The sequence below is a fragment of the Bos indicus genome, chromosome 4, assembly GCF_029378745.1.
Source record: "Bos indicus isolate NIAB-ARS_2022 breed Sahiwal x Tharparkar chromosome 4, NIAB-ARS_B.indTharparkar_mat_pri_1.0, whole genome shotgun sequence".
NCBI classification, from domain to species: Eukaryota; Metazoa; Chordata; class Mammalia; order Artiodactyla; family Bovidae; genus Bos; species Bos indicus.
In genome coordinates, this window is record NC_091763.1 from 113,617,396 (window position 1) to 113,631,185 (window position 13,790).

Genomic DNA, 13,790 nt, shown 5'->3' on the forward strand with positions numbered 1-13,790 from the left:
AAGGATTAGAGCTAAAAGCACCCTGTTGTAAGCAGGTAAACCCTCAGGCAAAGTCACAGGTGGTGAAGGAAGATTCCACATGCGTGCATGAGAACACTGAAAGGCAAGGAGTTATCAAAGAAACACTGGAAGCATCTTCATGAAAGGTATACGTTGGGTAGCAAAGACTTAGTCAAGACTGGTCTATGTGGTTCGGACTTGGGTAAAGCCAGTGAGGAGCCATATTCACCTCAGTCTTAAGGAAATACTCACTCCCGGGGTCATTCACCTGTAGGACTGGCACTTGAGAAACCTTGGCAGTGTGTCTCCTTCAACTCTGTGCCCTGGACACCAAACTTTCCTCACACTTGTCCTGGCCCCACTACTCTAGTGGGAGAATGAGAGACTCCAGTCTTCAATAATGCTGGAAAAAAAATAATAATAATAATGCTGAATGGGAAAAAAATGGGGGTGTCAGTCATTCAAGAGACATTGTACCTGGAAAAAAAAGAACGGAAAACAGTTGACCTTGGGTCTCTTTCCTACCTGAAAAAATGGGCTGGAAAGAAAGATGAAATAGCAGGTCCCAGCCAGTAGATTAGGGCTCAGGACAGTCATCCTTCCCACATCCAGCGATAGTCAACTCTAAAAAGCTTGAGTTGGATTGGTGACCTGACCAGTTCTAGAGCCAGTCCTTTGGTACCTGTTCACCACACCACTGGGTCTTTTACTGACCTCACTCTCATGACCCTCATGAGAGGAGGCAGAATAACTAGAATCAGTGATAACAACACAGATGACCAGAGTAAGCCTCTACATAATGCTAACTTAGGAATGGTGTAAACGCATGGTGGCTCAGCAGTAAAGACTCTCCCTGCCAATGCAGAAGACACAGGCTCCATCCCTGGGTTGGGAAGATCCCCTGGAGGAGGAAATGGCATCCCACTCCAATATTCTTTCCTAGAGAATCCCATGGACAGAAGAGCCAGGCGGGCTAAGTCCATGGGGTCACAAAGAGTCTGACATGACTGAGTGACTAAACAGCAACAGCAATTCACCCTCATCCTCAGTACATCAGCTAGCTTCAAGTCCTCCCACAGCTGAGAAGACATCCTTTCTCAGATAAAACTCTGCTTCTGGACTTTTCTGACAGGCTGGACCCTAGAGGGGCACTGGCCATAGGGCTGTCCAGTCAATGGACGGCTGTTGAGAAAAGCTATCATGTTCTTTGTTCTGGAGCAGGAAGCGCTCTGGACTTTTTTCATATGGGGGAAACGCTTACACAGTAAAAAGTAATTGAAGATTAGATCACTAAGCAGTTCTAGAAGGAGACTCAGGCCTTGGGGGTCCTACAACAAGATATTTGGTATGGGGGGAGGGGAGGGCCCTGCTAGAGAACACAGAAGATTAGTCGCAACAGGAGAGAGGTTTTGTAAGATAAATGCTTTAAGCCTACAATCAATGTTCCTGTCTCTTTAAATCATCACCACCTAACCCTCCCTCGAGGCTTACAGGAGCTGTGAGTCTCAAAGACTTCCTTTATGCAGAGTGGAAGGAAACAGCCTGCCACACTCAAAACTGAAGGGAAAGCAGAGATCAGGGCCTTCTTGGATCACTGGTGAGAGCCTGTCACCAGGAAAGGTGAGCCCCGCAGGGAGCAAGAGCTACAACTAACCAGAAGGAACATGGTTCTGAGAGCATTTACTGTCTGAGCACCCAGGCTCCACCAGGCACCTTTCGGGTGAGTAACAGCTGGACTCATTAAGATGGGGCATCTGGATTTGTAAAGATGTTCAAAGTTTCCAATACAGGAAGTTCAAAAAAGGTTTATGAGCATGGTCCCCAGTCTGGAGGGCACACATGTCTGTCTCCTTCCACACCTCCCCCATACAGTAAAAAAAGTCTGTACTGGAACCATGTCCAGGAGTAAAATGCATTTTAAAAGGCATTCAACGTTGCTCAAACTGCACGTTCAGCACAGGCAAAAGATCTTTCCTGTGGCCCCAAAGCAATCTAACTTAGAGCAAGTTACAGTGTGTTGAGTCAGGAAACCATCAGAATTCAACCCCGCCCCAGATGCCCCCTCTCCCCTCTGTCCACAGAAAGGGACCCTCAAGAGACTAAAGAGGTTAGGAACCAGGTCTTCAACCCCTCGTCCTCATGAGCCCTGACACGTTGGCTCCCTAATTCAAGTCTCTCCCACCCCTGCTGTAGGAACACCTCAGTTTCCTCATCTGTACAATGAAGGGGTCTGAATAAACGGCTCATTTCTTAATTCTGATGTGTGGACTGATGATATCAGATACACTGGATTCATAAATCAGAATTTCTGAGCATGGTCCCCCCAGAATTGACATTTTTAAAGAACATTCAAGTAGTTCTGAAAAACAACATATTTGAGAGGCACTGAGATACATGAACTTTGAATTTTCAGAGTATTCAAAATACAGGAATTCAAATGCTTTACAATAAAAAAGAGCTATTTATCACCCCAAATTTCAGGAAGAGCTTATCACCTTCTTAAAATTTATTTTAAATGATTTTAACCCACATTTCAAACTATCTGGAAATCCCAATGACCTACTCGAGAGTTTTGTGGATTCCCTGTAGCACACTTCCTCATTTCCACCTTTGGTGAGGACCTCTTGCTTTAGCTACTCTTCTTCTAGGGTTTGAATCTTATGGCTCTTTCTTCATTTCTGCTCTGATGTCAATTATGGGACTTTGTTGATGCCTAGACACAAAATAACTAATCATATCATGTGATTTGCCCCGGGGTAAACTTTACTGAAAGCTTTGCATGGGGCAGCAGGAGAGTGACTGCAGAAACACAAACAGCTTCGGCTTGAGTTCTGGACAAATTTGCCCTCTGAGTCCTCTGGCCAGAGAGAGGTTATTCACCCAGCCTCTCCCTTTGCTTTTCCTTCCCTGTTGGTGCCAAATGGGATTGAATACAGTTACCTGCAGGAAACAGGTGGGTGACATGAGGAGGTAGAATTTGAAATGGATGTTGAAGTACAGACAGGACTCAGGCAGAAATGTAGGGTGGGATGAAGAGTCCTGGGAGGGAAAGCCCGAGGTGGGTTGGGAAAGGGTGCTGAAATCTGTGTCTGGAGTGGCAGACTGAGGGCAGGGGTGAAGAGGGGGCAGGCGAGGTGGGATTCATTGGAAATGAGGCTAGAGAAGTAGACTGAGCAGAGACTGTGGGCTCATGTTCAGAAGCTTGCATGATCAGGCAAACGACCACAAAATGTTTAATTGTATTAAATGATGTTTGAGTGGGTGTAATCATTGTACTTTGAGAAGCCTCAGACTCAAGGGCCAGAACATAAAGAGCTGGAGGAGAGCATCCCAGTCTCCCCATATTTAGATACATAAGGAGAAGTCAAACTATGTTGTTATCTAAGAGTAGAAACTCTCCAGATGAGTTTGGGAAATACGTCTGTTTTCCAATTTTCTTCTTGCTTGTTTCACAGGCCAGCGACCCTAAGGTAGATCCTCAGTCAGTGAGCAAACTCTTGTTCTCGGGGTTTTCTCAAGCCCACCCTCCATCACCACCCTCGCTGCTGAAACTCCTGGGAAATCTTGTTTCCAACAGCTTACGTCACTGACATAGGTGCTCAGTCTCTTAGTCGTGTCCAACTTTTGCTGACCCTTTGGACTGCAAACTAACAGCCTCCTCTGTCCAGGAATTTTACAGGCAAGAATACTGTAGTGGGTTGCCATTTCCTTCTCCAGGGGATCTTCTTGACCTAGGAATCGAACCCGCATCTCTTGCATCTCCTGCATTGGCAGGCGGATTCTTTACCATTAGCACCACCTGACATGGAATCACCTGGAGAAATTAACATCTTAAGTTTACTCATTGGCATGGATGGGATTAAGTGTTATCTCCCCTTTGCTCTTTGCATTTGGGGGCCCTGAGAAGACAAAGCCAAGCTCACCAGGTGTTCTCAGAGCATCATCCCAACCCAGACCAGGCTCCTCCTTCCCTAAACTCCGATGCTCAGAGGAGGGCAGGAACTATGACCTTCTCACAGTGGGGTCACCAGCATTTTGGACTTGACCTGACATTGTAGGCAGTTACACCTATTTGATGAATGAGTGAATGAACAAATTGTGTCTGGGATTCTTTCAGGTAATCATGGGAGGACGGAAGATGCCAAGAGATGAAGAAAATGCCTATGGTAAGAACACGTCTCACAATGAGTGTTTGTCCCCAGGAGTGAGCTCTAGGTAGTAGGGGAATGGGCTAATTCAAGACTGAACAGAGAGAAGCCGAGAGGCATCTCAATGCTGGGGTGAAGCAGCAAGAGGCCTGGAGCTGGCACTTCACCTGGATCTGTACCCCCACCCTGCTGTGAGATACTAAGTTCTTTGACTAACCTGCAGCTCTGTTCCCAAAGTAAAATGAATGAACAGAAGGGGACATAGAGGGCATCAGATCGTGTATTAGAGAGAACATGATTCACCAGGTAGAAGGTGTTAGTGAACATGGATGGAGGTATTAGACAGCAGTTTAAAGAGAGAGAAGAAGAGAGGAGGAGGAGGGAGGGAAGAGAGATGGCCTGGTCTTATCCTCCCAACAGCCTTTGAGTACAGCGCTACAATATTGATTCCCTTTGTGCAGAAGAGGTTTAACACTTAGATTAAGCAGCTCTCCAGGGTTACCAGGCTGGTAGAGGACAGGTCTATGATTCAATCTCCGGCTTTGGGACTCCAGATAGCCCTCCCGGCTGGGCCCACTGCCCCACCCCTTTCTCCAGTGGGACAGTATCAGGGAAAATAAGACAGAAATTGTCACTGGGGACCAGCTCTGCACAGCCTGGATGACAGATCATATCAGACGAAGTAATGGCCTGTATTACAAAGGCGCATCCTCTAGAGAGACATTCAGCAGCTGCTGGAGCACCTACAGCTGCACGTGTGACGCCAAAGACGGGAGAAATAGACGGGTAGAGACCCCCTTGGAGTGCCCAAATCTCACACCAGGTCACTCAGTAAAGGTCTGGCCCCAAACACAACCGTGGAAGCGTTCTGTTCTCCTTTGCTCGCAAGGCGTCCAGGTGACCCGGGAACCGGGACATGTTGCTTTCAGGTTCCGAAACTTACAGACCACCGTTGCCCACAGGTTTCCAGGAGTTCAGGTCCGCCCTGCAGGAGCGCCGGCTGCGCCTCCTCCTGGCCGGGAGGTCGGGGACCGGGAAGAGCGCCACGGGCAACAGCATCCTCCAGCGGAAGCACTTCCTCTCCAGGCTCGCGACCACAGCGGTGACCAGGGCCTGCGCCACGGGGAGCTGCTGCTGGGCCTCGTGGGACGTGGAAGTCCTCGACACCCCGGACCTCTTCAGCCCCGAGGTCGCCCAGGCAGACCCGGGTTTCAAGGAGAGAGGCCGCTGCTACCTGCTGTCGGCCCCGGGGCCCCACGCCGTGCTCCTGGTGACCCAGCTCGGCCGCTTCACCGCCCAGGACCTGCAGGCCTGGCGCGGGGTGAAGGCGCTCTTCGGGGCGGGCATCGCGGCGCACGCCGTCGTGGTCTTCACCCGCAGGGAGGACCTGGACGGGGGCTCGCTGCAGCAGTACGTGCGCGACACCGACAACCGCGCGCTCCGGGAGCTGGTGGCCGAGTGCGGGGGCCGCTGCTGCGCCTTCGACAACCGAGCGGCTGACGGGGAGCGGGAGGCGCAGGTCAGGGAGCTGATGGGGCTGGTGGAGGAGCTGGTGAGGGACCACGGCGGTGCCCCCTACACCAACGACGTGTACCGCCTGGCGCAGACCCTGGGCGGGCTGAGTCCCGAGGAGAGGCTGCGCAGGGTGGCGGAGCGACTGGCCGCCCGCGCGCGGACGTGGCCGCTGGCCGGGCTGTGGTGGTGGCCCAAGGCGGGGCTGGGGACCCGGTGTAAGCTGGGCCTAGCCGCCCTGCTGGGCGCCCTGTTCCTGCTGTACCTGCTCTGCAGGCGTCGGCCCGAGGCGGTGACGGTGTGACCTCAGTCTTGCAGGTCACCTGGCAAGAAAGGACCTGGACACTTGGATGTGAAGGGGGATTTCAAAGGAATCAGTTTTCAGAAATTTCATGCTTACTCCAGCACATAGTTTTAAAATAAAGTTTACCACTTTAAAACATCCTTAAAAATGTGTTTAGTTATTTTGAGGTATTGATCATCTGTGAGAAATTGTAAAATGGCAGTTTTTGGTAGAAAATGGATTCCTAGCAAAGGAATCCCACTCTTTATTTTGAGCTTGTGTGTGTCTGTTTGCTGGTTTGTTTGTTTAGACATTGCCTTCCTCTCTTTGGACCGCTATTTTAAACACACACACACACACACACACACACACACACACACACACACACAGTCTGGGTGGCTTAAAAACTACAGACATTTATTCCTCACAGTTCTGGAGGCTGGAAGTCCATGATCATGATCGGGTTTGGGGGAGAGTCCTGAGATTGCGAATGCCAACTTCTGACTGTGCCCTCACACTCAATTAGAACAAGGCACTAATTCCAATCATGAGGAATCTACCCTCCTGACCTAAGACCCTCCCAATGACACCACCTCCTAATACCCTCCTCTCCAGACTAGGTTTTCAACCTGTGAATGTTGAGGGGGGAGGGGGCGGACACAAGCATTCAGACCATAGCCTATACAGACTCTTCTTGCTATTTTGTAGTTCTTATAGGTAGTGATCTCCCTTCAGTGACCTTGCAGATTTTTATTATCATCAAGGAAAGAGAAATCACAGTCAAACATGTTAATGTTTAATTCCAGGTGACATTGCAAGTCCTGTCCAATTCTTTGCAACCCCAGAGACTAGACAGTCCATGGAATTCTCCAGGCCAGATTACTGGAGTGGGCAGCCTTTCCCTTCTCTAGGGGATCTTCCCAACCCAAAGATCAAACCCAGGTCTCTTTCTTTACCAGCTGAGCCACCAAAATAATCCACCTAGCAATGCAGGAGACCCATGAGCTGCGTATTTGATCCCTGGGTCAGGAAGATACCCTGGAGCAGGGAATGGCAACCCGCTCCAGTATTGTTGCCTGGAAAATCCCATGGACAGAGGAGCCTGGTGGGCTACAGTCCATGGGGTTGCAAAGAGTTGGACACGACTGAGCGCACACACACATACATCAGTTTATTTACCAGTACAATGACTTAGAACCAAGAAGTTAAATGTGACTGTACTGAAAATAACACAATTTCAAATTTTCTAGCATGTGTTATGGTTCATGTCTGTCCCAAATGAAGTAAGATTTGGGGAAAATAACATGCAATGTCTTCAATGTAGTTATCTATCTGGATTTTTATGCAAATAATAATAAAGTTCCTGTTTCAGAGAAGACAGGAAGCCGCAGGTGCATCAGCAGAGAGCCACAGAGAACTCGAGGTTAGGTGTGGCTGCACCGTTATGGGTTTTTACAGAGGGTGGGTCAACCCACCTAAGTCCTTGAACCACATCCTTACGTTGTGTAAACAGTCGTTATCGTTATCGTTTCCTTATTTCTGAAACAACACTTTAAAGGGAAGCCTTTCTATCAGCCACACCCTAGTTAGGTGGTGTGGATGCAGAAGGATGCAGATACCCCAAGACTATCAGGGCTCAAGTGTGCTAAGGGGGAGGGTGATGTGCGGGGGGCATGGAGCAGGCCAGAGGGATAATGGAGGGCGGGGGGGGGGGGGGGGGGCGGGGCGCGTAGTGAGGTTGTGCGCAGGCATCCTAAGGCCATCCCAGTTTCCGTGGAGCAGGAATCTATGCGCATGCGCTTCAATGCCACCTCAGAGTAAAGTTCTAGGGAGACTTGGGATGGACTCTGGCCTTAAGGCTGCCTGCAGTTGGAGGGGGGCCTGAGGGCAGTGATTTAGACTCAGTGAAGTTTAGCTGGAAAAAAATTTATTATCAATTCCTTCTTTAGCTGCCTGCTGGGCCCATGCAGGGGCTCTCAGCCAGAGAGAAAATCTTTCTACAAACTGAGGCGCCCAGGAAAGGGCCGTTGTGGCGGGGACCGCCAGGTCTGCAGCTTGCCCTTCCAGGACCACGTGTGCACGAGCACGCGCTGTGGGCCAAGACTGCTTACCACAGGACTGAATTTAACCTGCTGTTCTTTCATTTTTTCATTTTCTCACATCCAAATGTACATCTATACCCTCCAATTTCTATCATTACTTATTGTCTTGTTTGTAAATGTAAATACGATTTTTAAGACAAATATGAGTGTTAGTTGCTCAGTTGTGTGCGATTCTTTGTGACCTGACGGACTGCAACCTGCCAGCCTCCTCTGTCCACGGAATTCTCCTGGCAAGAATACTGGAGTAGGTTGTATTCCCTTCTCTAGGGGATCTTCCTGACCCAGGGATTGAACCCAAGTATCCTGCATTGCAGGCAGATATTTTACCATCTAAGCTACCAGGGAAGCCCCAAATATGAGTGTTAGGATTGTCAAATTCTCGTGCAAACTGTAGCATCTAGAAATGTATAGGATCAGAAGAAGGCTTGACATTGTGGGTAAAATGCCCTGTTTGTGTATCAGTGGGACCGCTGTGGGGTACAGTAGAAAGAGCAGGAGATGTGCAGAGGGCTTGTGTTCTAAAACCCACCCCTATGAACTTGCTCAGAGACTTTGTGGCCAAGGGGCTTCATCTTTTCTTGAGATGTGTATATTAAAATTAATCTTAATATGTATGATGAACTAATGCAAAAGAAAGCACTTTGTAGGTTAAATTCCATAAGAATATGATACAGAAATGAAAAGTGTAGAGGAAACATCATAATAATAATCTTCATAAATAAATTTCATACTCATACTCAGAAATACATAAATTTCATACTCGTGAATACTCCACACTTAGTATTTATAATAATAACTATTCCATATTATTCTATTCCACAGAGTTGGGTGCTAGTGGTAATAAAAAGTCCGTATGATTAGTCATCAAATATATTTACAAAGTACAATCAAAGTTGTACTTATTCTCTAAAATATTGCTAGTTTCTAATTCTTAGATTTAGAGCTATATAGACTCATAAGTAGGACTTCCCTGGTGGCTCAGACAGTAAAAAATCCACCTGCAATGCAGGAGACCTGGGTTCGATCCTTGGGTTGGGAAGATCCCCTGGAGCAGGGCTTGGCAACCCACTCCAGTATTCTTGCCTGGAGAATCCTCATGGACAGAGGAGCCTGACAGGCTATATTCCATGGGGTTGCAGAGTCAGACACGACTGAGTGACTAAGCACAGCATAGCACAGACTCATAAGTAAACGGAAGACACAATTTTTAGTTTTTTAAGTGTAATGATGTCAGAACTTCCCTGGAACCTGCATGTTTCCACTGCAGGGGGCATGGGTTCAATCCCTTGTCTGGGAACTAAGATCCCACATGCTACACAGCACAGCCAAAAAAAGTTTAAATATATATAATTTAATAATACACATGTAATACAGTGGTCATGTATGGATGCAAAAGTTGGACTGTGAAGAAAGCTGAGCACTGAAGAATTGATGCTTTTGAACTGTGGTGTTGGAGAAGACTCTTGAGAGTCCCTTGGACTGCAAGGAGATCCAACCAGTCCATTCTGAAGGAGATCAGCCCTGGGTGTTCTTTGGAAGGAATGATGCTGAAGCTGAAACTCCAGTACTTTGGCCACCTCATGCGAAGAGTTGACTCACTGGAAAAGACTCTGATGCTGAGAGGGATTGGGGGCAGGAGGAGAAGGGGACGACAGAGGATGAGATGGCTGGATGGCATCACTGACTCGATGGACGTGAGTCTGAGTGAACTCCGGGAGTTGGTGATGGACAGGGAAGCCTGGCGTGCTGTGATTCATGAAGTCACAAAGAGTCAGACATGACTGAGCAACTGAACTGAACTGAATTGAATACAAAATAGATAATAAAGGAAAATAATGCAAGATTGATCATAAAATAGAAAACATAATTTTAGAGAGAATACTATAATAATTTATTGATTAATATTTTATGATAAAAACTACCTCATGAAGTATGAAGGATAATTATCATTAAGAACCTTTTATTTGCAGAGGAAAGTAATCTACTGAGAATCAAGTGATTTTCTAAAGGCAAAAAGTGGCAAATCAGAACCTGAAACTATTTTTCCTGTCATATAAAAAGAGCTTCCTTAACCAGACACAGGATCAAAACACTATAACTTCTCAAAAATGCTCTAAGTGAATATATATTCATATCATTTACATAGGTCTCCTCTCACCTTTTATTCCTTGTTAATGTGTTGGTAAGCTTCTTTCATATTTCCATGCCCTACTGCCTGAATCAGCTTCATTTTACACAGAGAGGTTCATCTTTGGCTTACTTCTGAGAGTTGTTTTTGGCCATGATGAGGTTTTCAAGCAGATTTCAAACACTGCATACCCTCTTACCTAGTCTTGTACCATTTTCAGTGTTGTACAAGATTCAATAATTATGCACAATATTCAGTATTCATCAGCCTGGCTGGACAGATGCCACTACTCCTTCCAAAGAATACCATGTGGACTGAATGCCCTAGAAGAGGAATTCCTATAAGTCCTTGAGGAAGCCAGAGCTAGACTATGACCCAGAACTTTTTTTTTCCTGCCCTGGAGCCTTCATGTAATAGTGGTAATATATGCCTTTTCTTATAGAACTGGATTTGTGCTTGCTTATTTCAGCAATAAATATTTTAAGGTTTTTTTTTCTAAATTTGTCTTTTACTTTTTCTTTTAAAGTAGTTATCTTCCAAAATAATGTAGTATTTTGTTTTATTTTATATCTTATGAAAGTGAAAGTCGCTCAGTCGTGTCCTACTCTTTGCGATCCCATGGACTATACAGTCCATGGAATCCTCCAGGCCAGAATACTAGAGTGGGTAGCTTTTCCTCTTTCCAGGGGATCTTCCCAACCCAGGGATCTGTCAAGGGAGTGTATAATTTCCTCCGTTCTGTCTCGTCGCAACAAAAATTTAAGGCAACAGACGTTAAAGCCCTTTGACAGACCATGTCTCAGCTCTCAGAGAGACTGTGTTACAGCTCTCGGACAGATCAGTGTCACAGCTCTGTGTTACAGCTCAGTTTTATTTAGAAAATAAAGGAAAATACATCCTCCAGTCGTGAGGGCATGTTCACCCAAAAGACTTCAAAGAGGGGAGAGAGAGAGAGCAAGGGAGGGATGGAAGGAGGGAGAAAGTGCGAGACAGAGATAGAGAGAAAGGGGAGAGAGAGAAAGAGGGAGGGAGAGAAAGAGAGAGAGAGGAAGGGAGAGACCTCCCCCCGCCACCCCGCCCTTTGGCTCCTCTTTTTATGTTTTTTTCCCTCCCCTGGGCCTGACCTATGTAAATTGGGCTAGCCAGGAGTGCTGTTTGTTCTACCTGAGGTCCTCACTCCAGTCCTCAGACCTTCCTTTGTTCTTTTTTATCAGGCTTTTCCCTTCCTAGTCTTTTAGCCACCACCATTCTGGGCTCCAGTCCCCTATATTTTTGCATTCCAGTCCCCTATAATGAAAAGGACATCTTTTTTGGGTGTTAGTTCTAAAAGGTCTTGTAGGTCTTCATAGAACTGTTCAACCTCAGCTTCTTCAGCGTTACTGGTTGGGGCATAGACTTGGATTACTATGATATTGAATGGTTTGCCTTGGAAACGAACAGAGATCATTCTGGCGATTTTGAGATTGCACTGAAACACCCCAAAAAGATGTCTTTTCATTAAAGGTGACTGGAATGCAAAAGTAGGAAGTCAAGAAACACCTGGAGTAACAGGCAAATTTGGCCTTGGAATATGGAATGAAGCAGGGCAAAGACTAATAGAGTTTTGCCAAGAAAATGCACTGGTCATAACAAACACCCTCTTCCAACAACACAAGAGAAGACTCTACACATGGACATCACCAGATGGTCAACACCAAAATCAGACTGATTATATTCTTTGCAGCCAAAGATGGAGAAGCTCTAGACAGTCAGCAAAAACAAGACCAGGAGCTGACTGTGGCTCAGACCATGAACTCCTTATTGCCAAATTCAGACTTAAATTGAAGAAAGTAGGGAAAACCACGAGACCATTCAGGTATGACCTAAATCAAATCCCTTATGATTATACAGTGGAAGTGAAAAATAGATTTAAGGGCCTAGATCTGATAGATAGAGTGCCAGATGAACTATGGAATGAAGTTCCTGACATTGTACAGGAGACAGGGATCAAGACCATCCCCATAGAAAAGAAATGCAAAAAAGCAAAATGGCTGTCTGGGGAGGCCTTACAAATAGCTGTGAAAAGAAGAGAAGAAAAAAGCAAAGGAGAAAAGGAAAGATATAAACATCTGAATGCAGAGTTCCAAAGAATACCAAGAAGACATAAGAAAGCCTTCTTCAGCGATCAATGCAAAGAAATAGAGGAAAACAACAGAATGGGAAAGACTAGGGATCTCTTCAAGAAAATCAGAGATACCAAGGGAACATTTCATGCAAAGATGGGCTCGATAAAGGACAGAAATGGTATGGACCTAACAGAAGCAGAAGATATTAAGAAGAGATGGCAAGAATACACAGAAGAACTGTACAAAAAAGATCTTCACGACCCAGATAATCACGATGGTGTGATCACTGACCTAGAGCCAGACATCCTGGAATGTGAAGTCAAGTGGGCCTTAGAAAGCATCACTACGAACAAAGCTAGTGGAGGTGATGGAATTCCAGTTGAGCTATTCCAAATCCTAAAAGATGATGCTGTGAAAGTGCTGCACTCAATATGCCAGCAAATTTGGAAAACTCAGCAGTGGCCACAGGACTGGAAAAGGGCAGTTTTCATTCCAATCCCAAAGAAAGGCAATGCCAAAGAATGCTCAAACTACTGCACAATTGCACTCATCTCACATGCCAGTAAAGCAATGCTCAAAATTCTCCAAGCCAGGCTTCAGCAATATGTGAACCATGAACTTCCTGATGTTCAAGCTGGTTTTAGAAAAGGCAGAGGAACCAGAGATCAAATTGCCAACATCCGCTGGATCATGGAAAAAGCAAGAGAGTTCCAGAAAAACATCTATTTCTGCTTTTTTGACTATGCCAAAGCCTTTGACTGTGTGGATCACAATAAACTGTGGAAAATTCTGAAAGAGATGGGAATACCAGACCACCTGATCTGCCTCTTGAGAAATTTGTATGCAGATCAGGAAGCAACAGTTAGAACTGGACATGGAACAACAGACTGGTTCCAAATAGGAAAAGGAGTCCGTCAAGGCTGTATATTGTCACCCTGCTTATTTAACTTCTATGCAGAGTACATCATGAGAAACGCTGGACTGGAAGAAACACAAGCTGGAATCAAGATTGCCAGGAGAAATATCAATAACCTCAAATATGCAGATGACACCACCCTTATGGCAGAAAGTGAAGAGGAACGCAAAAGCCTCTTGATGAAAGTGAAAGTGGAGAGTGAAAAAGTTGGCTTAAAGCTCAACATTCAGAAAACGAAGATCATGGCATCCGGTCCCACCACTTCATGGGAAACAGATGGGGAAACAGTGGAAACAGTGTCAGACTTTATTTTTCTGGGCTCCAAAATCACTGCAGATGGTGACTGCAGCCATGAAATTAAAAGATGCTTACTCCTTGGAAGGAAAGTTATGACCAACCTAGACAGCATATTGAAAAGCAGAGACATTACTTTGCCAACAAAGGTTCGTCTAGTCAAGGCTATGGTTTTTCCTGTGGTCATGTATGGATGCAAGAGTTGGACTGTGAAGAAAGCTGAGCACTGAAGAATTGATGGTTTTGAACTGTGGTGTTGGAGAAGACTCTTGAGAGTCCCTTGGACTGCAAGGAGATCCAAC

At 46.1% G+C, this 13,790-nt stretch overlaps 1 protein-coding gene and 1 long non-coding RNA gene across 4 annotated transcripts; one reads left to right on the forward strand and one right to left on the reverse strand.

Moving 5' to 3' along the window:
* Positions 1–321: 321 nt before the first annotated feature.
* Positions 322–2,699, reverse strand: LOC139182801 (uncharacterized). The gene is made up of 2 exons (XR_011566372.1): positions 2,564–2,699; positions 322–403 (listed from the first exon to the last, which is right to left on the reverse strand). It is a non-coding gene; the product is annotated as an uncharacterized lncRNA (long non-coding RNA).
* GIMAP1 (GTPase, IMAP family member 1) lies at positions 1,467–6,112 on the forward strand. Of its 3 annotated transcripts, XM_070788388.1 has the most exons (4): positions 2,809–2,953; positions 3,456–3,679; positions 4,118–4,166; positions 5,111–6,112. In XM_070788388.1, exons 3-4 carry the CDS (start codon positions 4,124–4,126, stop codon positions 5,962–5,964), a joined length of 897 nt encoding a protein of 298 aa, XP_070644489.1. In that variant the 5' UTR covers positions 2,809–2,953; positions 3,456–3,679; positions 4,118–4,123; the 3' UTR covers positions 5,965–6,112. The 3 variants fall into 3 exon arrangements, with proteins under 3 accessions (XP_019814869.2, XP_019814868.2, XP_070644489.1); XM_019959310.2 differs by lacking the exons at positions 2,809–2,953; positions 3,456–3,679 and adding an exon at positions 1,467–1,720; XM_019959309.2 differs by lacking the exon at positions 3,456–3,679 and having other exon boundaries at positions 2,624–2,953.
* Positions 6,113–13,790: the final 7,678 nt, after the last annotated feature.